The sequence below is a fragment of the Salvelinus sp. IW2-2015 genome, linkage group LG18 (assembly GCF_002910315.2).
Source record: "Salvelinus sp. IW2-2015 linkage group LG18, ASM291031v2, whole genome shotgun sequence".
Taxonomy (NCBI): domain Eukaryota; kingdom Metazoa; phylum Chordata; class Actinopteri; order Salmoniformes; family Salmonidae; genus Salvelinus; species Salvelinus sp. IW2-2015.
Genome location: NC_036858.1, coordinates 62187702 through 62212474, shown reverse-complemented (window position 1 = coordinate 62212474; position 24773 = coordinate 62187702). Strand labels below are relative to the sequence as shown.

Below are 24773 nucleotides of genomic sequence, written 5' to 3'. Positions count from 1 at the left end.
CTGGAATATGTTCAGGGATTCTTCCGATGTCATGGAGGAGTACACCACATCAGTCACCAATAAGTGCATTGATGAGGTTGTCTCCACAGTGACCGTACGTAGATACCTCAACCAGAAGCCATGGATTAAAGGCAACATCCGCACTGAGCTAAAAGGTAGAACTGCTGCTTTCAAGGAATGGGACTCTAACCCGGAAGTTTATAAGAAATCCCGCTATGCCCTCCAACGAACCATCAAACAGGCATAGTGTCAATACAGGACTAAGATCGAATCGTACTACACCGGCTCAGACGCTCGTCGGATGTGGCAAGGCTKGCAAACTATTACAGACTACAAAGGGAAGCACAGCCGCGAGCTGCCCAGTGACACGAGCCTACCAGACGAGCTAAATGACTTCTATGCTCGCTTCGAGGCAAGTAACACTGACGCATGCATGAAAGCATCAGTTGTTCCGGACAACTGTGTGATCACGCTCTCCGTAGCCGATATGAGTAAGACCTTTAAACAGGTCAACATTCACAAGGCCGCAGGGCCAGATGGATTACCAGGACGTGTATTCCGAGCATGGGCTGACCAACTGGCAAGTGTCTTCACTGACATTTTCAACMTSTCCCTGACTGTTTGTAATACCAACATGTTTCAAGCAGACCACCATAGTCCCTGTGCCCAAGAACACTAAGGTAACCTGCCTAAATGACTACCGACCCGTAGCACTCACATCTGTAGCCATGAAGTGCTTTGAAAGGCTGGTCATGGCTCACATCAACACCATTATCCCAGAAACCTTAGACCCACCTAATTTGCATACCGCCCCAACAGATCCACAGATGATGCAACCTCTATTGCACTCAACACTGCCCTTTCCCACATGGACAAAAGGAACACCTATGTGAGAATGTTGTTCACTGACTACAGATCAGCGTTCAACACCACAGTGCCCTCAAAGCTCCTCACTAAGGTAAGGTCCCTGGGACTAAACATCTCCCTATGCAACTGGATCCTAGACTTCCTGATGGGCCGCCCCCAGGTGGTAAGGGTAGGTAACAACACATCTGCCACGCTGATCCTCAACATGGTGGCCCCTCAGGGATGCGTGCTCAGTCTCCTCCTGTAATCCCTGTTCACTCATGACTGCATGGCCAAACACGACTCCAACACCATCAAGTTTGCCGATGACACTACAGTGGTTGGCCTGATCACCAACAACGATGAGACAGCCTATAGGGAGGAGGTCAGAGACCTGGCCGTGTGGTGCCAGGACAACAACTTCTCCCTCAACGTGATTAATCCAGCAACCTTTCAGTTACTGGCCCAAAGCTCTAACCATTAGGCTACCTGCAGCCCCTAAATTATACATTGTACATTTAACTTGTCATTACATCTGGTTGGCAAGCATGTGAATGGTTTGTGTCTGGAGTGTGTGGTCGATGAAACGGTGGAGCATATGTTGTTATATTGTTGTAAGTATGTTGAAGAGAGGGAAAGATTGAAGTGTAGGGTCATTGAGGTTGGACGGGTTCGGGGAGGAGGGTTGGAAGGGATTTTGGGGATTGGGAGGGTCTATTAGAAGTTAGTAGGGCTCTTTKATATTCTCAGAAGTACTGAGTTAGATATGAGGATTTAAAAACGTTGTAAACTGTGATTGACTATACACTCCAGCACAGTAGGTGGCGGCATGCACCTTTAAAGTTGGTTTGCGGACAGCCATTATGTCATAGAAGAAGAAAAAGAAAAAGGAGAATAAAGCGTTAATAGTACTGTTTGTCCATTTCGATACGCCATAGTTAGTATAAACTTCCTCCAGTCAGAATTAATCTAAACACAACTCAAGAAATCTGTCATTAATTTTGACGTTTTTGCCTAGGATATCTTAGTCCCGCAATTTTACATCTAACTAATATGTTTGGTGCAGTATTTCAAAATGAAAACATTTGCTTGAAACGAGTGTTCTCTCGTTGAACGACAACAAATACTTTACAGAAGAATCCCTACTCTTGACCAATCAGCGACGAAGGGGCGTAGACTTCGGCTCCGAACTTCCTTGCCTCTCGGGAAAAATCCCGTGTGCCCGAACTGCCGAAAACCCCCCCACAGATTTCCAAAAACGAACAAAAACTTCACAAAATGTCGTCATGATATGTGCACGAACTCTTCCGAACTGTTTCGGATGGGAAGCATGCGGACGCTGAAGCTTCTCTGGTTGCAACCCAGTCTATATTGGGTTGCTGGTTAGGGTAGGGACGTCCCAATGAGCCCGAGTAGCACTAACCATTTCATCTGTCGCACTGCTAACGTTAGCTGCTTGAGAGTGACTTTCAACAGTTTGCTAGATTTTGGACCTGAACTTTCACTACGTGGTATCGTCTGTATTTTTCATGCAAATGTGACAAACCCTACTAATTTCATTTGAGTTTTTGTGACCACTCACAGTGGCCATACATATACTTATGTACATTATTTTTTGGGCTCGCTGCCTAAAGCGGTGCGGCTGTCGGAGACTAAACTATACGTGTATGCCGCCAACCTGGACGGGTGAACCAGGGAACATACAAAACTACAGAGAAGAGCGACTCGCCCGGGACCCTCTGGCCACCTCGGAGAGTCAGAATCCACCACAGTTCAGCAACGACCCTCTGACTTGGAATGACAGCTAGCTAGCAAGGCAACTCAACTAATTGAAAACGTTGCAAATACCGCCAGACAGAGGAAGTTGTTGGAGGATTATCAAGCAATGCATATTTTCATCGAGTAGTCTGTACACCCTTGATCAGATTAGGTAAATAGCCGCAGTACTGTCTGTCTGTCTTTGTCTACACTCATGTACTGTAAATGCACTGCAGCAAATGCTTTTTTATAAGCCTGAGGGCTTACTCTTTTTTGTGAAGAGTTGAGACTCTTTACAAAACATTGAAAAGGTGAATTGACAGGTGTGATTGATGGGTGAGCCCTGAGCCTTCCTCACTACTGTTTAGCTGCAGTTTTTGTTCAATGGTAATACGTGTAGTAATAATTATTACTTTATAAAATAGTTGTACAAGTTGTATGTCTCAACAAGTGTTCCTGTATGCAATGTAAGACTAAACCAAATACTGCCATCCACATGTGACAGTTTGTTGCATTTGTGATTGATTGAACAGGCCACAGTTAAACACAGCTAGATTGTCATTTGAGTCAATATTTGTATTTTTTGTTTTTTATTGAACCTTTATTTAACTAGGCATTACAGCCATCTGTCGGTCTATCTCTGTGTGTACATGCATATTCACATCTTTGTGTTTCTGTTGCATTTCCCCAGCCCAGTACTCATCACACACACCCCTGCAAGCCACCATGGAGGATGACCTGATGTTTAGTATGGAGGAGGTGGGAAGTGCTCAGCATAACCCAGGGAAACAGAGGACCCCAGGTCAACGTGCTCCATCCCTTAGCGAAGCTAATGATAGCGGTGAGGACGACTACTACATCTGTCCCATCACAGACGACCCTGTCAGCCAGGCCAAAGACATCTGTGGCTATCTGAAGAACCTGGTCCACAGCAATCAGCTGTCCAACTCTCCCCAAAACTCCTTAATGTACAAGGTGAGTAGCAGTAGTGTAGGTGCAATATTACCAGGGTTCAGAAGATTCTTTAAGTACCAGCTGACTGGCAACATGTTGCCATGTACTGTATTGCTCTAATGTCAGTATGCAAAATGCTGAGCTCTTGCTCACACTGCTAGAGTGCAAGAGAATGCCATCTGTGTGTGTTTGTGCATTTGTGTGTGTGCATTGCTGTGGCTGACAGCAGGTCAGCTCCCTCTCGTCTCTACTCTCAGAACAGGAAGTACCCAGAGAGCAGCTCTCACCTCACATGATGATGTCATATGTAAACAACCCTTTCAAAGCACGAGTCGCAACCCTTGGCCTTTTGATCCAGTAGGCCAGCCTGTAGAGTGGGGAGTAAWTAATAGCCCTCCCTCAGAGTTCGGCAGACTGTTTGAGTTGTAGAATTTATGGGTCGCCATGTTGGAAGCAAGTTCCAAAACACATTCTACTGGCAATAACATGATAATAATTCCCTTTTCATGGAATGTTCAACACCAACATAGTCAACCAATCGCATATCTTTTGCTCTGCTCCTCATATATGGTTAAGTTGCTAATATTAAACAGTTAATTTCTCTACCTCTCCACATAGAATGAAACAGAAACAGAGAAAGAAACTCCACAACAACGGTTGGTCGAGTTTGGGGCGTTATCTGACAATGCACGGGTACGTTACTCACCACGTTGTTTCATTCCCCCCTCCTTTTGCATCAGTGACTGCCTCCTTTTTCCTCACCTTCCCGTCATTAATTCAATCTTTAAATAATTTCTTCCTTCCTTCCATTGTACTTGCATGACCTGTTTTATCTAGACCATTAGTTCCTTAGTTGTAATTTTATCTTCCCTAACTCGTGCAGGAGTCCTCAGGAATATATCAACAGTTAGGCTAATGCAAATCTAATAAGCACATGACGATAATGGTTGAAACGGGGTATTGTTTCTTATTCTAAATGTTATTTTCAGCTCTACTGCGGTGCAAACTGTTTCAGAAAAGCAACAGGCAGACAGGCTGTTTATACTGTACCATATGAAACGGATGTGAAATGGCTAGCTAGTTAGCGGGTACGCGCTAATAGCGTTTCAATCAGTTACGTCACCTGCCCTGAAACCTAGAAGTAGGGTTTCCCCTTGCTCTGCAAGGGCCGCGGCCTTTGTGGAGCGATGGGTAACGATGCTTCGTGGGCGACCGTTGTTGATGTGTGCAGAGGGTCCCTGGTTCGCGCCCGTGTCGGGGCGAGGGGACGGTTTAAAGTTATACTGTTACATTGATGCTGTTGACCCGGATCATTGGTTGCTGCGGAAAAGGAGGAGGTTGAAAGGGGGGGTGAGTGTAACGGATGTGAGTGTAACGGATGTGAAATGGCTAGCTAGTTAGCGGGTACGCGCTAATAGCGTTTCAATCGGTTACGTCACCTGCTCTGAAACCTAGAAGTAGGGTTTCCCCTTGCTCTGCAAGGGCCGCGGCCTTTGTGGAGCGATGGGTAACGATGCTTCGTGGGCGACCGTTGTTGATGTGTGCAGAAGGTCCATGGTTCGCGCCCGTGTCGGGGCGAGGGGACGGTCTAAAGTTATACTGTTACACATAGCTTACCACTACTGTGTCTTATGGTGCAGTTTTGTGAGGAAATAGTGTCTGATCACAAGGGTACAACCACAGATGTACTGTATATGATATCATTGAGGGTACAACCACAGCTATGCTGTATATAGTATCATTGGGGACGTGTGAAGGGACACACAAACTGCAGGTGACCAGGGACTGACGTGCAATGCCCGGTGTGTGTTTCTCACCAACCAGACGTGGCTTTCTGCCTGTTAAAAACATGACCTTCGTATATAAATGTAAATAGTTCAGGCTAAATATACACTAGGCTAGATGGATGTCAGTTGCCACCTACTGCTTATTAGGCGCTGCACTGTGGTTGCCCTCAGTTCCAGCTTCTACAACCTAATGTGGCAACGTATATCTGGAGTGGGGGGTTGGATTAAAAGCAGAAGACAAATTTCCATCTCTTAGAGTAACGTTATATCTTATCTAAATTACCGAGTGTGTGTGGCATAGTGAGTATGTCACGCCGTAAGTCCACTAAATGCTCTTTCGTTATTCCATATGCTGTTTTAGCAGATGTCTAGTCCGGATTTGCTGTACTTGACGCACATGTGCTTTGCAAGGCTGCAGAAAGGTTTCAGCATGGAGGTCATTTTCGCTGTCTCTTGGTTCCCTGCCATGTTTGACCAAAGCGCCGATTATTACCGGGACCTCCATGCAAAAAATCTGCGTGTAGACACATTGACAATACGATTGGATTACCTGGTCAGTTGAAGGTGAAATAATTTGCTGGAAAGTGGAAGCTAGGTGCTGGCAATTTCTTAGCTAAGCTATCTAGAAAAGTGATTGCTTTGTAGTTTGATAGCTAGCTAACTAGCTTGACTGTTTATAAATGTATCTTTGTAACTTACCACCACACCGTAAAGCAACACACGAGTTGAAAATATTGAACACGTGATACACAGAACGGACTGCAGCCTAGTGCGACATCCTCAACGCAGCGGTGCGGACTGCTCCATTGACAATGAATGACTTGCGTCAAACTCTTTGCGTTCCGAGGGAACTGGTGGACATGACAGGCTGACTACACCGCTCGCGACGTGTGCTCGAGTGTTGCAAAATAAATGTAGAAATCTATATTATTCAATTATTGCACCCACACTGCTCGCGCGCTCCAACGAGCGTCTGCGTTGCCAAGGGCTAAAATAGAAGTCAGTTCTATTTGTGACGCAGATCGCTCTGCAAGTCCTGCCTCTCCCATCTCCTCATTGGTTTATAGAAGCAGGTACCCACGTGCCATCTCCTCATTGGTTATACCCACGTGGGTGACTGAAGACGAACGAGGTCAGTGGCGGTAATGCAACTAATTTATGAAAGTTGCCAATCGCAATATAAAGTCAAGAGAAGAAAAAGCCTGGAGGGATGAGAGATGACTAGAAGCAATTCGGTTGACCGTTTTTTGTGTGGATTAATTGGTGGAGTAGAGGACCTTGTGCATTTATGCAGGATGGCGCATGTGCGCAGCCGGGTTGGGTTCCGTGTAACAGTGATCTTAGCGGCATTTGCTAGTAATGTAAACCTGTTAGTAACCTGACCCTCCCATACAGTAGCATCCTCCAGCCTCACACGGAACCCAAACCGTCTGCGCGCGTGCGCCATCGTGCATAAATGTATTTTGTCCCCCCACACCAAACGCGATCACGACACGCAGGTTAAAATATCAAAACAAACTCTGAACCAATTATATTAATTTGGGGACAGGTCAAAAAGCATTAGACATTTATGGCAATTTAGCTAGCTAGCTTGCACTTGCTAGCTAATTTGTCCTATTTAGCTAGCTTGCTGTTGCTAGCTAATTGGTCCTGGGATATAAACATTGAGTTGTTATTTTACCTGAAATGCACAAGGTCCTCTACTCCGACAATTAATCCACACATAAAACGGTAAACCGAATTGTTTCTAGTCATCTCTCCTCCTTCTAGGCCTTTTCTTCTCTTGAATTCTTATATTGCGATTGGCAACTTTCATAAATTAGGTGCATTACCGCCACTGACCTCGTTCGTCTTTCAGTCACCCACGTGGGTATAACCAATGAGATGGCACGTGGGTACCTGCTTGTGGGTATAACCAATGAGGAGATGGCACGTGGGTACCTGCTTCTATAAACCAATGAGGAGATGGGAGAGGCAGGACTTGCAGCGCGATCTGCGTCACAAATAGAAGTGACTTCAATTTTAGCCCTTGGCAACGCAGACGCTCGTTTCTAATAACCTGTTTTCGCTGTATCATTATGGGGTATTGTGTGTAGATTGATTAGGAAAATCTTTTATTTAGTCAATTTTACAATAAGGCTGTAAAATAACAATGGAAAAGTGAAGGGGTCTGAATACTTTCCGAATGCACTAAATTAGCATATTTCCGCAAGAATACACCTACTCTGAAGTGTGCGTGTGCAATAACTCAATTCGCCCTTGCACTCCTTCTAAACAATGCTTTTTTTAAAACTTTGGCCACGGGTAAATTTTACATAACAGTCCACTCTGTTCGCAAAAAATTCTAGTTTTGGGAACAGAAAACTGTATTGAGATTAAACATTTGATCGTTTAGAAAATGTGCTTAATGTCGGCCAAAATCCATCTTGCTCCATCTTCTCCCGCTGCTGGCCACTGGGCTTCCTCTCATCACCATATTTGGTAGTGAGTGGAAACACCAACCAGTTGCGTCGGTGAAATATCTGGTTCATTGTTCTATCAGTGATGGTGCTCTCCCACGTGGGTCACTGCTATCCGAGATCCTTAGGACGTTCCTATCCTAAACTTAAAGCTGCAATATGTAACTTTCTGTGCTACCTGACCAAATTCGCATAGAAATGTGAGTTGTAGATCTGTCATTCTCATTGAAAGAAAGTCTAAGAAGCGGTAGATATGTTCTATGTGTGCTATTTCTATGCTTCCCATTAGGTTTTGTTTTAGCGTCTTTTACTTTGGGTTTTGTACACCTGCTTCAAACCGCTGGAAATTCAATAATTTGGGTTATGGAAAATATATTTCACAGGGGTTTATATGGTACAATGATTCTCTACACAATGACAGCTTGTTTTGTCACAAACTGAAATTAGGCAAACTATTAGAATTTTAGCAAAAAAGGGAATTGACAAGTCGACTGCTCTTTACCAACTTCATTCTGCAGCCATCGCCTGCATTGTAAGAAGATCTATGGTCAACCAATAATTAGGGTGTTTTTGTTTGACCCATGCGAACGTGACCAAAGTCATGACTGAAACAGGAACCAACTTTTCTGCAATTCATGTATAAATTATAAAGAAAGAACGTATAAACAATGGCAACACTGCCATGTTGATCTGAGCCTTGCTGTCGGAAAACCACATTAGTGTCCGACTCCCTGCAGCACATGCAGCCTGGAGCGGAGGAGAGGAGAAAATGTGCGTCTTAAAAAAAATACTAACGATTTGTTTTTGTTTTTTGGGCTGACCAATAAATCAACCAGAATTCCATGACTGTCACATCCCTAATCTGTGTGTTTCATTTATGTTTCCTCAGTGTCTGTAGCTTCCCTTAGCATAAGCTGTGATACAATGTGATAGTTATCTAAAAGATAAGTCTTGTTTCCCATTGTCCCAGGCGGCGTGGAATAGAGCCTTAGAGAAGGCCAAGGCCATGCCTGATCTCTGGGCTGAGTTTCACCTGGAGGAAGTCAAGACAGAGCCATGCATACGATACAGGTACATATTCATGTGTGTGTGTCAGTTGTTGACAAATACACATCATCCCCACACCCCTGCCCTTTCTGTAGGTACAGTACATTATATAAACATCACTGCATTTCCTATGGCCCTTACAAGTTTTTCTTGGCCTGTGCACAAATTTCCCTTGTGGCAGATATCTGGGCTGTCTGCCTGCCCACGCCAAAACACTTAGTCTGAAGCCAAAAGGGATGTAAACAAATTTGTGCACAGAATTTGAGAGAAATAAGCTTTTTGTACATTTCTGGAATTTTTTATTTCAGCTCATGAACATTACTATTTATTTTAGGCAGGTCTAAGGAAACATGATATGAAGAAAATGTAGCCTATTTCAGAAGAACAGAATAGAATATTCTGAGTCGTCCTTATGTTAGGCCCTGATCTGGCTGGCTGTGAGCTACACTAGTTCATTTAGCAGACAATATTTGCTCATCATTCCTGTTATATTATTTTAAAGTTAGAAAAAGAAATTGAACATGGCTCAATAAAATAGAAAGGAATATTTTTCCCAAATGATTTCTGAGGGAGTGTACACTTGTGGCTATTCTGTATTGAGCCGTTAACAAGGTGATAATTTGAAACGGGTCCTCCTATATGGTTAATTTAGTTATTTATGAAATTTTAGCAGTGGTTACGTTTGTAATATGCCAGGTAGTCTACACCGGTTGTAAAGCGGATCCATGTGCTTAATTTTAAGAATTGAGCAATAAATATAGTAGCTCCAGAAAGATGGGATCCTCTTTTAAATAGTGTCCACTGGCCAGCCAAAACTCTGCGATTGCGCAGTGACTGGGTTTATAAGGAACACATGTTTCACTAGGCTCTCTGTAGGCTATGGGCTCTCCAACCCTGTTCCAGGGGTCCTAGGCCTATAGGCTATGGGCTCTCCAACCCTGTTCCAGGGGTCCTAGGCCTATAGGCTATGGGCTCTCCAACCCTGTTCCAGGGGTCCTAGGCCTATAGGCTACACTTAGTTATTTGGCCACATTAGTTGTGATACAAACCTTATCAAGACATATAGGCCTATGGGCAAGACGAGAATACTTGATCTGAAAACTGCATAAAAAATAAAAAAAAATAATAAAAAAAAGTTCAGAAGAGAGAGAGAGAGAGAAGAGAGAGAGAGAGAGAGAGAGAGAAGAGAGAGGAGAAAGAGAGAGGAGAGAGAGAGAGAGAGAGAGAGAGAGAGGAGAAGAGAGAGAGAGAGAGAGAGAGAGAGAGAGAGAGAGAGAGAGAGAGAGAGAGAGAGAGAGAGAGAGAGAGAGAGAGAGGAGAGAGAGAGAGAGAGAGAGAGAGAGAGAGAGAGAGAGAGAGAGAGAGAGAGAGAAGAAGAGAGAGGAGAAGAGAGAAGAGGAGAGAAGAGAGCGAGAGAGAGAGAGAGAGAGAGAGGAGAGAGAGAGAGGAGAGAAGAGAAGAGAGGAGAGAGAGAGAGAGAAGAGAGAGACGTGACTGTGCCCCGTCTGACTATACCCCCGGACAGGGTCAAACAGGCAGGATATAACCCCCACCAACCTACCATCTTGAGACAAGCCGAGTATAGCCCACAAAAGATCTCCGCCACAGCACAACATCCAAGGGGGGGACCAACCCAGACAGGAATCACGTCAGTGACTCAACCCACTCAAGTGACGCACCCCTCCTAGAGACGGCATGGAACAACACCAGTAAGCCAGTGACTCAGCCCCGTAATAGGTTAGAGGCAGAGAATCCCAGTGGAGAGAATTACAATTTAAGCAATTAAAACACTGGAGTGATAGATGTCAGAAGATGAATGTGCAAGTAGAGATACTGGGGGCAAAGGAGCAAAACATAAATAAATAAAAATAACAGTATGGGGATGAGGTAGTTGGGATGGCTATGTACAGATACAGTGATCTTGAGCTGCTCTGACAGCTGATGCTTAAAGTTAGTGAGGGAGATATGAGTCTCCAGCTCTCAGTGATTCTGCAATTCATTCCAGTCATGACAGCAGAGAACTGGAGAGAAAGGTGGCCAAAGGAGGAATAGGCTTTGTGGGTGACCAGTGAAATATACCTGCGGAGCGCGTGCTACGGTGGGTGCTGCTATGGGACCAGTGAGCTGAGATAAGGCGGAGCTTTACCTAGCAAAGACTTATAGATGACCTGGAGCCAGTGGGTTTGCGACGATATGAAGCGAGGGCCAGCCAACGAGAGCATACAGGCGCAGGTGGTGTAGTATATGGGGCTTTGGTGACAAAACGGATGGCACTGTGATGGACTGCATCCAATTTGCTGAGTAGAGTGTTGGAGGCTATTTTGTAAATGACATCGCCGAAGTCATTGTGCCAAAGGTGATCCTATTCTGCTCAAACTCCAGGGCTCTCGTGAAGTGTTTGATTTGGTAGAGGGATTAGAGGAACAGTACTGAACTGAGTACCAGGCCATTAGAAAGTTTGGTAGGCTACTAATGACCATCAGCGGCATCAGAGCACAGTTTTGGAGAAGCCTAGTTCCCGTGACTCAGCGGTCATGTGGAATTTGGTTGCGGTCATGACTCGCGGCTGCCGGACAACTCTAGTCGTAATCTCACTCTACCTAAGCCTCTCTGGTCTCTTAGCCAATGGCATGGTACCATTTTCTTGTCCCATGCCCCCAATAGCAGTGGCTGACTCCTGACTGGAATAAAAACCCTGGTACACAGAGTTCTAGGCAGAGACAGGCTGTGTAAATATTTTGCCTCTGGGTCTGCTATGAGTCTTATCAGTGTGAATGGCTGACCCAGTCTCAGACAAGCCAAGCATTCATAATCTGTACATACAGTGTGTTTGAAATTCTCCCCCTAGGATCGGATCCAGTGTAGAGAAGGAACCCTACAAACTGTTAATGGTCCCAATTGTGAGAATTGATTGTGACATGTAACGTCAAGTTCACATGGGTGATAAATGCATTCCCACATGGTCTTTGGGTCTGGGCTCTGACATTGAACATCACCAAACTAAGGGAATATCTCACAACCCTTTTTAATCCTGGGGGACGTGACATCATAGATTAGACTATTTTCAGGTTATGGATGACTATATTTGGACTATTTGAGGATAAGCAGACCGGGTCCTGGTTAGAACAAATCCAAGTACTCTAATGTTTGTCAGTTTCTGTTTTCAGTCCCCTTGTTCTAACCCCGACCCCTTCAGTATATGGAGCATTGTGGCCAAAGTTACATTTTCTACTGTCTAGTCATCACCATATAGCTCAAACAAGTCCAGAATTCTGGCCCATATAGAATGGAATAATAATGTTTGATCAATTTTGGTGAATGTTATTTGCTTGATCTCTCCACAGGTACAAGGCTATCACGGCGGAGTGGTCTCAAGACACAGTGCACATCAAGATGTCTGGCCAGGTATGCCTCAGCTCCTAAATCAGCAGTAATCTATGTTATTATTCGTCAGAACATTGTTGGACTTGTGGATATGTATGTGGAATGTAGTAACACTGTTTACATGAATGTGAAAATTTTCCTAAGCTTGGTGAGTTGAGTTTCTCAGCAATTATTGATTTGTCTTTTTGGTTTCTCACAGCCTTTTGGACGCGGTGCCATGAGGGAATGCTTCAGAACGTAAGTGTCACACACTTTATCTTTAATAATGTTCTCCATACGGCCTCTTATTGGCCTTTTGTGCCTGCTAGTTTCAGAGCCGTGTGATCTTTCCTCTTCATGCAGTGTAAACAAAATGATAAGACGGTACGAGCTGCTCAGGTCCCCAATCCACATTCCACAAATATCTCTCTCAGACCCATTTAGTCCAGTTTAGAGCCCTAGATAGATCCCTAGACAGAAACAAACATTCCATGACTACAACATTCTAATTCACATTCTCAATTCTCGCAAACTTTTCATGACAACATGGCACCCAGTGGAGTTCTCTATCTCAAAGTTTGCTGAACTCTGTATATAGGAAATTACTCTGGTGTAGCCTGATGTTCACAACTGGGATATTATTAATATTGTGACCTTATTATGATGCGATCTCTTTCTGTGGGAACAGTGTAGGGGAGGCAATGAGGCATCCATCCTGTCTATATCAGACCACTGGCAGTCCAATAAATAAACCCTCACCCACTAACAAGCTCACACACAGGTTCTCACCATAGAAAACATGTTTATGGTTTATCAGCAAAAATACACAATTCCCAAGAGATACGCCACTCAAACCCTTAGGAGTATTTCACCTTAGTTTGTCATTCTGATACTCAACTAACATTATTCTGGATTTACACATTTAAATGTTCCTGTCATTTTAGTACAGTGCCATTCTTCTAATCTTTGTCATTTTTCCATATTTCCTTTCCATCTTTCTGCAGGAAGAAGCTGTCTAACTTCTCCCACAGTAGTAACTGGAAGAGTGCGTGTAACTATGTGACGAAGCGCTACATGGAGCCTGTGGACAGGGATGTGTACTTTGAGGATGTCAGGCTGCAGATGGAGGCCAAACTCTGGGGAGAAGAGTACAACCGCCACAGGCCACCCAAACAGGTATGGATGGAACATTTAATTAACCAATGAGTCATCCAGTTGATTGGTCAATTGATTGATTGATTAGATCAGCCTTTCTTAAAGTATGGGTGGGTCGCGAACCTGTTAATGGTGGGTCGCAACGTGTTAGAGTAAAAGTATGATTTCATTAATTACTGGAATTTATTTGGCCAAGTGTAAATGGACTCTATTCATTGCGCTCTCTGCTTAGCAGCCGTGTCAGTTTGGCAGCTGCGTGAGTGGGAGAGAGATGCCTGTGTGCTTCGCAGTTTACCGGATCTTTTTTCTGCAGTTTTCTTGAAGATCACTCTGCGACCCACACGACACAGCGCTGTCGTTCAGCAGCAGATGATGCGCTGTCAGCCAATGACTTGTCATTCTCACTCGCCTTCACTCACCGCTGTCATCAAATGGAGTCACGTTTGCCACAAGTTCTGACAGCTCAATTGTCATGAAACGCAAATACAGCGATGAGGTTCTCTCTCTTGGTTTAATAAAAAACTTTGAGAAATAACGAGGGGCACCCACAATGTGTTTGGTGCGGGGAAGTRCTTAGTAATGAGTCTCTCAAAACGAACAAATTAAAACAACACATTCTGACCAAACATCCACAGCATGATGGTAAACCCAGGGAGTTTTTTCTGAACAGGGCAGAATGCTTCAGGAAACAGGAAACTGCTGAACGACAGTGAGTAAGTCAACTAGCAAGGCATTGTTGTTTTATAACAGGTGATGATAAGCAGAAATAAGGGAATACTATCTCTCAAAGTAGTAGATGTGAGTTTCTCTTTCAAACAATTCCGTTGTACACAGCTATTAACGTTAGTTAGATTGCTAATATTAGCCAAAGCAAGCAAGCTAGCTAGCTACTGATAGTGCAACACTAAGTTACAGTACATTATTATAAAATTATCAGGCCTACTGTACGTCTTACTGTATAAAGGATTGTTGAAAACAAGTCTAGGTTGGAACTGTTGCTGTTAAAATACAAGTAATAATTTTTATTTTGAACTGGAATAAACTGATTGAAGCAAGATGCTTTTTGTGGCAAACCCACACATAGTTCTGGGTTGTTTATCTACAGCAGGAAGCGGTCTCCTGACTGACTGAGGAAGCAGTAGATGTTCTGATCCAGTTTAGCACCACATACCTATGTGAGTCAGGGTTCTCAACTCTGGCATACTTAAAAAACAAGTACAGAAACTGACTCCGTGCTGAGCATGACCTCAGTTTTATATTCTCAAGCATTTATATTCTGGGCTCAGGTTTAAAAACTGAGCCCAGAATATAAATGCTTGTTGAAAGCTTCAACCAGCCACACACCTCATTAGCACTGTGTGTGTGTTTTCTGGTCTACATCTGTGTGATGTGCTCAATCAGTGTATTCCGATTCAGAATGCAAATTATTGTATTTTAACCACAGTTCCAACCTAGATTTCTTTTTTCACCAATAGTTTCTACAGTAAGATGTACAGTAGGCCTGATCATGTTTCTTCTGTACTGTTACTTAGGGTTGTTCTTCAAAAACTGAGCCTGTGTGTGTGTTTTCTGGTCTACTTCTGTGATGTGATCAATCAGCTTATTCCAGTTTAGAATTAAAATGTTTTCTTATTATAACAGCAACAGTTCCAACCTAGGCAGATGAGTACAATGCATTCATAAAGTATTGAGACCCCTTCCCTTTTCCCACATTTTGTTACGTTAGTATTTTTATTTTTTATTTAAACTTTATTTAATGAGGCAAGTCGTTTTAAGAACACATTTTTTTCTTTACAATGACTGCCTCCACCGGCCAAACCCGGACAACGCTGGGCCAACATTTGTGGCCTGCTGGAGGTCATTTTTCAGGGCTCTGGCAGTGCTCCTCCTGCTCCTCCTTGCACAAAGGCGGAGGTAGCGGTCCTGCTGCTGGGTTGTTGCCCTCCTACGGCCTCCTCCACGTCTCCTGATGTACTGGCCTGTCTCCTGGTAGCGCCTCCATGCTCTGGACACTACGCTGACAGACACAGCAAACCTTCTTGCCACAGCTCGCATTGATGTGCCATCCTGGATGAGCTGCACTACCTGAGCCACTTGTGTGGGTTGTAGACTCCGTCTCATGCTACCACTAGAGTGAAAGCACCGCCAGCATTCAAAAGTGACCAAAACATCAGCCAGGAAGCATAGGAACTGAGAAGTGGTCTGTGGTCACCACCTGCAGAACCACTCCTTTATTGGGGGTGTCTTGCTAATTGCCTATAATTTCCACCGTTTGTCTATTCCATTTGCACAACAGCATGTGAAATTTATTGTCAATCAGTGTTGCTTCCTAAGTGGACAGTTTGATTTCACAGAAGTGTGATTGACTTGGAGTTACATTGTGTTGTTTAAGTGTTCCCTTTATTTTTTTGAGCAGTGTATATGGGGGATACAATCTTCCCAGCTCTGCAGATTCTGCTGTGAGGAGGCAGAGTCATTAGATCAGTTATTTTGGTATTGTCCATATGTAGCTCATTTTTGGTCACAGGTCCAGGAATGGCTGAAGAATTGGAACATTTGCCTAGAACTAACGCTACAGATAGCAATACTGGGTGATTTGAAAAGCCATAGTCAATCAATCAATAATATAATAATTATTTTAGCAAAAATGTTTATTTTTAATTTACAATCTGTAGAAGCTATGAGAATAGAAAGGTTCAATTATTTTGTGAAGCATCACAGCACAGTTGAAAAATATATGGCAAATAGAAATCCGAAATGGATGATGTTGAGAGATAGATGGGAGGGGTTGAATGGAGCTGAAGGGTGGGACTAATAACAAGATAAACAATGTAAAACATACGGGATCTGTAAAATGTATATAGGTTCAGAACTTTTGTGAAATAGCACAGTTACAAATAGAAATCAAACTGGATGGACATCAGAAATAGAGGAAGGACTAAGAAGAAACAAGAGAGAACTATTGTAAAATAGACTGTAAAATGTGTATAATATGTATAAATTGAAGGTAAAAGCCGAAGTGTTTTAGTTTACTCCAATTGGGAGATCGGTGGTCGGGTTTGCGGGGAATAATAATAAAGGTATATTCTTTTAAAAAGTATGTATATAGGTATGTGTATGAATATATGTGTATATGTATGCATGCGTGTATGGATATACTGTATATATTTACCCCAAAAATATATGGGGGATTGGAAATGATGCAGACAATTACATTGATGGAAGCAACATTCTTTCCGCAATATTAAGCTGATCTACACCTTAAAATTATAATTCTTTAAATTAAATTGATTGGACATGATTTGGAAAGGCACACACCTGTCTATATAAGGTCCTACAGTACACAGTGCATGTCAGAGCAAAATCCAAGCCATGGGGTCAAAGGAATTGTCTGTAGATCTCGAGACATGATTGTGTTGAGGCACAGATCTGGAGAAGGGTAGCAAAATATTTTTGCAGCATTGAAGGTCCCCAAGAACACATTGGCCTCCATCATTCTTAAATGGAAGAAGCTTGGAACCACCAAGACTCTTCCTAGAGCTGGCCACCGGGCCAAACTGACCAAACGGGGGAGAAGGGCTTTGGTCGGGGAGGTGACCAAGAACCCGATAATCACTCTGACAGAGCTTCAGAGTTTCTCTGTGGAGACGGGAGAACCTTCCAGAAGGACAACTATCTCTGCAGCACTCCATCAATCAGGCCTTTATGGTAGAGTGGCCAGATGGAAGGCACTCCTCGGTAAAAGGCACATGACATCCCGCTTGGAGTTTGCCTAAAGGCACCTAAAGGATTCTCAGACCATGAGAAACAAGATTCTCTGGATGATTTTCAGTGGTAGGGACTGGGAGACTAGTCAGGATCGAGGCAAAGATGAACAAAGCAAAGTGCAGAGAGATCCTTGAGGAAAACCTACTCCAGTGCGCTCAGGACCTCAGACTGGGGGCGAAGGTTCACCTTCCAACAAGACAACAACCCTAAGCACACAGCCAAGACAACGCAGGAGTGGCTTCGGGACAAGTCTCTGAATGTCCTTGTGTGGCCCAGCCAGAGCCCTGACTTGAACCTGATCGAACATCTCTGGAGAGACCTGAAAATTGCTGTGCAGCGACGCTCCCCATCCAACCTGACAGAGCTTGAGAAGATCTGCAAAGAAGAATGGGAGAAACTCCCCAAGTACAGGTGTGCCAAGCTTGTAGCGTCATACCCAAGAAGACTCAAGGCTGTAATTGCTGTCAAAGGTGCTTCAACAAAGTACTGAGTAAAGGGTCTGAATGTTTGTTAATTTTTGACATTTGCAAACATTTCTAAAAACCTATTAGTGTTTTGTCATTATGGGGTATTGTGTGTAGATTGATGAGGGTGAAAAAACAATTTAATCCATTTTAGAATAAGGCTGTAACGTAACAATGTGGAACAAGTCAAGGTGTGAATACTTTCCGAATGCACTATAAGAGTGTTTTTAATGAGGTAAAATAAACATGAATAGCTATTTATATTATTATATTTCATTGTTATTTGTCTATATTGCATTTGTTTGAGGCATAAGGGCAATGAAAAGTACCGATATTTACGTATAGTTGCAGGTGTCAAAAGAGGGGGTCCCAGGAAAACACAGAATTTCTCATTTGGGTCCCAGGCTGAAAAAGTTTAAGAACCCCTGGATTAGATGATTGATTGTGGATTTTCCACGATTTTCTAACAATTAAACTAACCATTCCCACTGTCACTCTCTCCCAATCCCAGGTGGACATCATGCAGATGTGTGTGATTGAGATGATGCAGCGTCCAGGTAAACCTCTGTACCACCTGGAGCACTACATCGAGGGGAAGTACACCAAATACAACTCCAACTCCGGCTTCGTCAAGGATGACAACATCAGGCTCACTCCACAGGTACTTCTTCGTCAAGGACGAAAACATCAGGCTGTTACTGCTGTAAATGTGTAGGCCAACTTCATGGATTACTCCTGAGCTGCAGAACCCAACAATGCATCTTCATCTTTGTTATGAATTGAAGATGCTAGGTTTTAAATTTAATCATTTTTCTTTGTTCTGTGTGTGAAATTCCAACCTATCAAAATGCCTGTAAACCACCATATTCTCGTTGTCTGCTGGTAACTAGTGATTTTCTGTCTGCCTGCAGGCATTTAGTCACTTCTCGTTTGAGCGTTCGGCCCACCAGCTGATCGTGGTGGACATCCAGGGGGTGGGGGACCTCTACACGGACCCCCAGATCCACACAGAGAAGGGCAAAGACTTCGGAAACGGAAACCTGGGTACGGCTTTCTCTCACACAGTCACACTGTTAGCAACACAAAGGTAGACTGACATTTTCAGTTGTGACCCACCTAGCGAAAGACTTTCAAATAGATTGCAACATACTTGTGTGTGTATTACAGGTGTGCGGGGCATGGCACTGTTCTTCCACTCCCACCTGTGTAATAAGATCTGTAAGAGTATGGGCCTCACACCCTTTGACCTCTCCACTGCAGAGAAAAGCCAGCTGGACTGCACCAACAGACTGCTGGTGAGACCATAGAAATATATTGAAGTAGAATCAAAGTGTGTGAGACCGATGACACATAGCATCACATATCATCCTAGTTGTAGCCACAGGCATCGTATTACCACAGAAATTATATTAGCACATCACAGACAGGATACGACCTCGGAAATTATTTCAACACAGGCCCGAGACGTCATGCTACTATATGCAACTTTTATGCAGCTATTTAGAAGTGTCTTTTAGTCGTCATATTTAACAATATTTTCAACCCTCCCCTCCAATCAGAGGTCGGCCCAGACGGTACTGAGGGGTAGTGAGGAACAGTGTGGTTCAGCTCGTGTTCGTACCATCTCAGTGGGCCGTGCGCCCCCACTTCTCTCCCATCTGTCAGAGACCTCGACTGGGGACGACACTATAAGTGACTCCATCCCCTGCTCGCCCCTCTCCTTCCCTGGCTCCCCCCTAGGACAGCACTTCTCTATGGGCTCCATGGGCAAGTCTACTCTGGGTAGGAACAGGGCTTAGAGGTTATCGTTCACCCAACTAACACTTATCTAATTTTATGTTAATCTAGAAGGTTATCTGTGGGCCTGTAATGTCAGTGACCCAACATCTGGGTTTGTTTTATTAGCTGCAGCCCAGCATTAGCATGACGTTCCAAATAGCATGCCTAAAGCCCCATTAAAAACTAACTAAACGGTGTTGTTATTTGATACCCTAGACTAGAGGTTGAATGAACAAGGGCTCTGTTTGAGATATAGTTGAACTACTTCAACTCTTTAAAAGAAAATCTGCCATTCTTCTACTCTAACATCTGGTTTCCCTCAGGTTGGTCTTTCGTAAATGAGAGGGATGAACGGGAGAAACACAACAACCGCAGCCACAGCCCAGAACACAAGGTCAGTGAAGGCTTTGTGGGAATGGCTCTTACGATCCTGATCACAAGAATGACATTAGTTGTGGTTGACAAACTGAGGCCTGTGCTTGTTTTCTGTAGGACTCAGAGAATGGAGGAGGCAGTGGGTGTCCAAGTGAGAGGAGGAGTGAAGGGGACCCCAACAACCATGCAGACGGGGGACATTACTCTTCTCTACACCAACACTCAGTCTTGGTGAGCTTGTCAGTCATAAATACTTTATGACAACAGTCAACTACTTCCTCTTTAGTCTTGTATTGTTTATAGCTGACACCAAAGTTATTGTTTGTTTGCTCACCATTTACATTTTAGTAATTGAGCAGATGCTCTTATCCAGAGCGACTTACAGTAGTGAGTGCATACATTTTCATACTGGTCCTCCATGGGAATCAAACCCATAACCCTGGCATTGGAAGTGCCATGCTCTACCAACTGAGCCACACTGGACCACCATGACATGGATTCTCTGACGCCCCAACATCGAAAGCTGTTAACCTATTACTCTCTGTATAGCCATGTGAGTGTGAACCTGGCCTTCTCTTTAGCTCCGTTTATGTCACCGTGTAGGCCCGCCCCACCTCTACAGCAGTCTGAGTCGGACGGGTAAACAAAATAAATGACCATCATCAAAGCCACCTTCGCTATAATCAAATAACCCCTTGCTCATCTTTGTCACCCCCTATCCTTTGCTCACTAATGTAGTGTTCCTGCTGTCTAATCTATGGCTCCATTCCATGAGATAACCGACAGCTAACTGGGGTTTTGCTGCTGTGTCTGTCTCCTTGCTAGAGAAAGGTTCCTAGCAGATCCTCCCTTAACCCAAACCTAAATTCTCTTGCTGTAAACGTCTCCAACAGCCAACAGCCCTGGCCTCTGCATGAAGTGGTCTAACCCAGGCCTTTGCAGGGTGGAGCACTGACGTTGCACTGTGTCAGCTGATGATTTGACACATGCTTGTTTTCTAAGGATGTATGCTTAGTAGGGGCAAAAGTTCTATTGCACCGAAGAAAAGGAATGCAAACTCAGTAGCCGCCCTGTGTTTTGGTCTTATTCTATGTGTGTCCTTGTTTGGCCTCTCCATGTCAACATGTTCACCTGCCCCCTCCCTGATCAAATCACCTCACCAATCAATAGGTCTGTAACTGCCTGTTCCGTCTCACTGCATACCTGGGGTATGATTAGCATTAGTGTTAAATCAGATATGTACACGTTGAGGCTTGAGTACTATGAACATGCATACATATACAGTGCTTCATTGACCTTTTCTATGCTCTCTGTCTGTCTAGCTGACAGATGAGAAATGGAGTGTCTACCACTCTTCTCGTTCTCACGTCCACCGGCCATCCTGTGTTGCTGTGGAGATGGAGAGACTCGACTCTATGATCCTGGAGAAGAAGACCGGGAAGTCCATCTTGGGGAAAGTGAGTGGCTGGAACACACACACACGCGTGTACACACACTAAAAACACACAATAAATCTCCTTTTGCCTCTTCCCCAGGTCCACCTGGCGATGGTGAATTACCACGAGGTTGGTCGGTTCTGTGAAAAGGAGGAGCAGTGGGACCAGGACTCAGCCATGTACCACCTGGAGACGGCAGCCATGTGTGGGGAACTAGAGGCTATCATTGCCCTGGGACAGYGTTACCTACAGCTGCCACACCATATACTGTCAGAGATTGAGCTAGAGGTATCTATTTCTCTCTATCTCTCTAATACACAATGTGTCTTTTGACCCCTTCTCTATGTTGTAATTCCATGCTGTATGTTGTTTCCTTGTGATCAGGACAACTCAGGGAGCCGTATGAAGGCTTTTAAGTTCCTGCTGCAGGCTGCTGAGGCAGGAGACAGACCCTGTATGATCCTGGTGGCCAGGGCCTTCGACACCGGCATCAACCTCTCACCAGACAGGTCAGAGACTGGGGGGACATATCAGATATCAACTAATGATGGGACCATCTATGATGAGAAGCTATCAACCCAGAACAATACAGATTACACAAATAAAACTAATAGAGAGCAGTCCCCAAGACACAGACTATATCAGGACTGTTAAATGGGTGTTAAATGAAAAGCGCTTCTTCATAGAAAACCTATAAAAACCTCTGTGGTTCTCAGGTCCCAGGACTGGAAGGAGGCGGTGAGCTGGTACGACTGTGCCCTGAACATGACGGACTATGACGAGGCAGGCGAGTTTGACGGCATGCAGGATGAGCCTCCCTACCTGCTGCTGGCCAGAGAGGCTGAGATGTACGAGGAGGGGGGCCCTGGCTTGGACCGAGACCCACAGAGAGCAGGTAAGTAAGCAGAGAGAAACACAGCTGAACTTAAACTACAACTAAACCCTAACTTGAGCCCTCAGTGTGATAACCTCTGTTGTACTTAGTGACTAACAACAGACTCTCTCTCTGGCCCAGGTGATCTGTTCACACAGGCAGCAGACGCAGCCATGGAAGCAATGAAAGGCCGACTGGCCAACCAGTACTATATGAAAGCAGAGGAGGCCTGGGGCATGATGGAGGAAGAGGAGTAGGAGACAGAGGGGACGTCACTCTACAAGGCCAAAGGAATCGGCTAATGTAGTGATGGATACTTGTCCCTAATGTTTTAAAGTTTACAGACACTTTTACTGTGATTTCCAAAATGCAGTGTGAGTGTATGATCTGTGTGTGACCAATTATGCAGCTGTCCTCTGGCCTAGCTATGTTTCTTGGTGATAACTGAAGGAATTGTCTTTATTTTACACTCTTTCTGTTTGGAGCTGGTCTTTGTCTTTTCATCCATTTTCCCCTTTTTTCTATTCCTGTCCCCATTGCCCTTTTGAATATAGTGTATTCAGACCTCTTGACTTTTTCCACATTTTGTTACGTTACAGCCTTATTCTAAAATGCATTATTTTATTTGTTTCTTCTCATCTATCTACACACAAAACCCCATAATAACAAAGCATAAACAGGTTTTTAGAATTATTTTGCAAATTTATATATTTTTTTAAAATAAACGGAATTATCACATTAACCTAAGTAGTGAGGACTTTGTTGAAGCACCTTTGGCAGTGATTACAGCCTTGAGTCTTCTTGGGTATGACGCTACAAGCTTGGCACACCTGTATTTGGGGAGTTTCTCCCATTCTTCTCTGCAGATCCTCTCAAGCTCTGTCAGGTTGGATGGGGAGCATCGCGCCACAGATATTTTCAGGTCTCCAGAGATGTTTGATCGAGTTCAAGTCCGGGCTCTGGCTTGGCAACTCAAGGACAATCAGAGACTTGCCCTGAAGCCACTCCTGCGTTGTCTTGGCTGTGTGCTTAGGGTCGTTGTCCTGTTGGAAGGTGAACCTTGGCTCCTGTCTGAGGTCCTGAGCGCTCTGGAGCAGGTTTTCATCAAGGATCACTCTGTACTTTGCTCCGTTCATCTTTCCCTCGATGCTGACTGGTCTCCCAGTCCCTTCCGCTGAAAAATATCCCCACAGCATGATGCTGCCACCACCATGCTTCACCGTAGGGATGGTGCCAGGTTTCCTCCAGACGTGACGCTTGGCATTCAGGCCAAAGAGTTCAATCTTGGTTTCATCAGAACCAGAGAATCTTGTTTCTCATGGTCTGAGAGTCTTGAGGTGCCTTTTGGCAAACTCCAAGCGGGCTGTCATGTGCCTTTTACTGAGGAGTGGCTTCCGTCTGCCCACTCTACCATAAAGGCCTAATTGGTGGAGTGCTGTAGAGATGGGAGAACCTTCCAGAAGAACAACCATCTCCACAGAGGAACGCTAGAGCTCTGTCAGAGTGACCATCAGGTTCTTGGTCACCTACCTGACCAAGGTACCCTTCCCCAGATCTGTGCCTCGACACAATCCTGTCCCGGAGCTCTAAGGACAATTCCTTCGACCTCATGGCTTGCTCTGACATGTACTGTTAACTGTGGGACCTTATGTAGACAGGTATGTGCCTTTCCAAATCATGTCCAATCAATTGAATTTACCACAGGTGGACTCCAATCAAGTTGTAGAAACATCAAGGATGATCAATGTAAACAGGATGCACCTGAGCGCAATTCCGAGTCTCATAGCAAAGGATCTGAATACTTATGTAAATAAGGTATTTTTAAAATATATTTACAAACAATTCTGAAAACCTTTTATCACTTTGTCATTATGGGGTATTGTGTGGAGATGGATGAGGAAAAACAATCCATTTTAGAATAAGGTAACAAAATGTGTCAAAAGTCAAGGGGTCTGAATACTTTCTGAATGCACTGTATGAATGTGGTTGCAATTTAGAAGCAAATTACTAAACTGAAAAGAAGCTATTTGAAGTTTGATTTGTAAAATGAACATTTCATGAACAAATAGTTTTTGTTGACTTTGTTGGTTTTGCCTAACACTTCTGTATGTTAGTAATAGACTTATCGAGTGCACTTGTTGCATGCTTGTGTATAAATTAATGCATGGAACTAGCTATATGTAAATGTCTCTTTGGAATAAATAAACGTCTATTGCATTGTAAATTTGAGTATATAGTACCAGTCAAAAGTTTGGACACACCTCCCCATTCAAGTTTTTATTTTATTTTATTTTTTTCTACATTGTAGAATAATAGTGAAGACATCAAAACTATGAAATAACACATATGGAATCATGTAGTAACCCCCCCAAAAAAGTATAAATATATTTTAGATTCTTCAAAGTAGCCACCTTTTGCCTTGATGACAGCTTTGCACACATTTGGCATTCTCTCAACCAGCTTCATGAGGAATGATTTTCCAACAGTCTTGAAGGAGTTCCCACATATGCTGAGCACTTGTTGGTTGCTTTTCCTTCACTCTGCAGTCCAACTCATCCCAAACCATCTCAATTGGGTTGCGTTCTGGGGATTGTGGAGGTCGGGTGATTGCGGAGGCCAGGTCATCTGATGCAGCACTACATCACACTCCTTGGTCAAATAGCCCTTACACAGCCTGGAGGTGTGTTTTGGGTCATTGTCCTGTTGAA

General features: G+C 44.0%; 1 protein-coding gene and 1 non-coding gene across 4 annotated transcripts; one reads left to right on the top strand and one right to left on the bottom strand.

The window, feature by feature from the left end:
- Nucleotides 1–1790: 1790 nt before the first annotated feature.
- On the top strand, nucleotides 1791–24289 carry LOC111978802 (eukaryotic elongation factor 2 kinase-like). 3 transcript variants are annotated; one of them, XM_024009048.2, is made up of 18 exons: nucleotides 1791–2776; nucleotides 3296–3579; nucleotides 4177–4251; nucleotides 8775–8875; nucleotides 12196–12256; nucleotides 12435–12472; nucleotides 13219–13390; nucleotides 18113–18262; nucleotides 18513–18645; nucleotides 18769–18896; nucleotides 19161–19383; nucleotides 19704–19774; nucleotides 19873–19986; nucleotides 21078–21212; nucleotides 21291–21479; nucleotides 21576–21700; nucleotides 21908–22086; nucleotides 22207–24289. In XM_024009048.2, exons 2-18 carry the CDS (start codon nucleotides 3331–3333, stop codon nucleotides 22320–22322), a joined length of 2259 nt encoding a protein of 752 aa, XP_023864816.1. In that variant the 5' UTR covers nucleotides 1791–2776; nucleotides 3296–3330; the 3' UTR covers nucleotides 22323–24289. The 3 variants fall into 3 exon arrangements, with proteins under 3 accessions (XP_023864816.1, XP_070304834.1, XP_023864817.1); XM_070448733.1 differs by lacking the exon at nucleotides 4177–4251; XM_024009049.2 differs by lacking the exons at nucleotides 1791–2776; nucleotides 8775–8875 and having other exon boundaries at nucleotides 3491–3579.
- Nucleotides 20165–20240, bottom strand: trnag-ucc (transfer RNA glycine (anticodon UCC)). Its single transcript has one exon. It is a non-coding gene; the product is annotated as a tRNA-Gly (tRNA).
- Nucleotides 24290–24773: the final 484 nt, after the last annotated feature.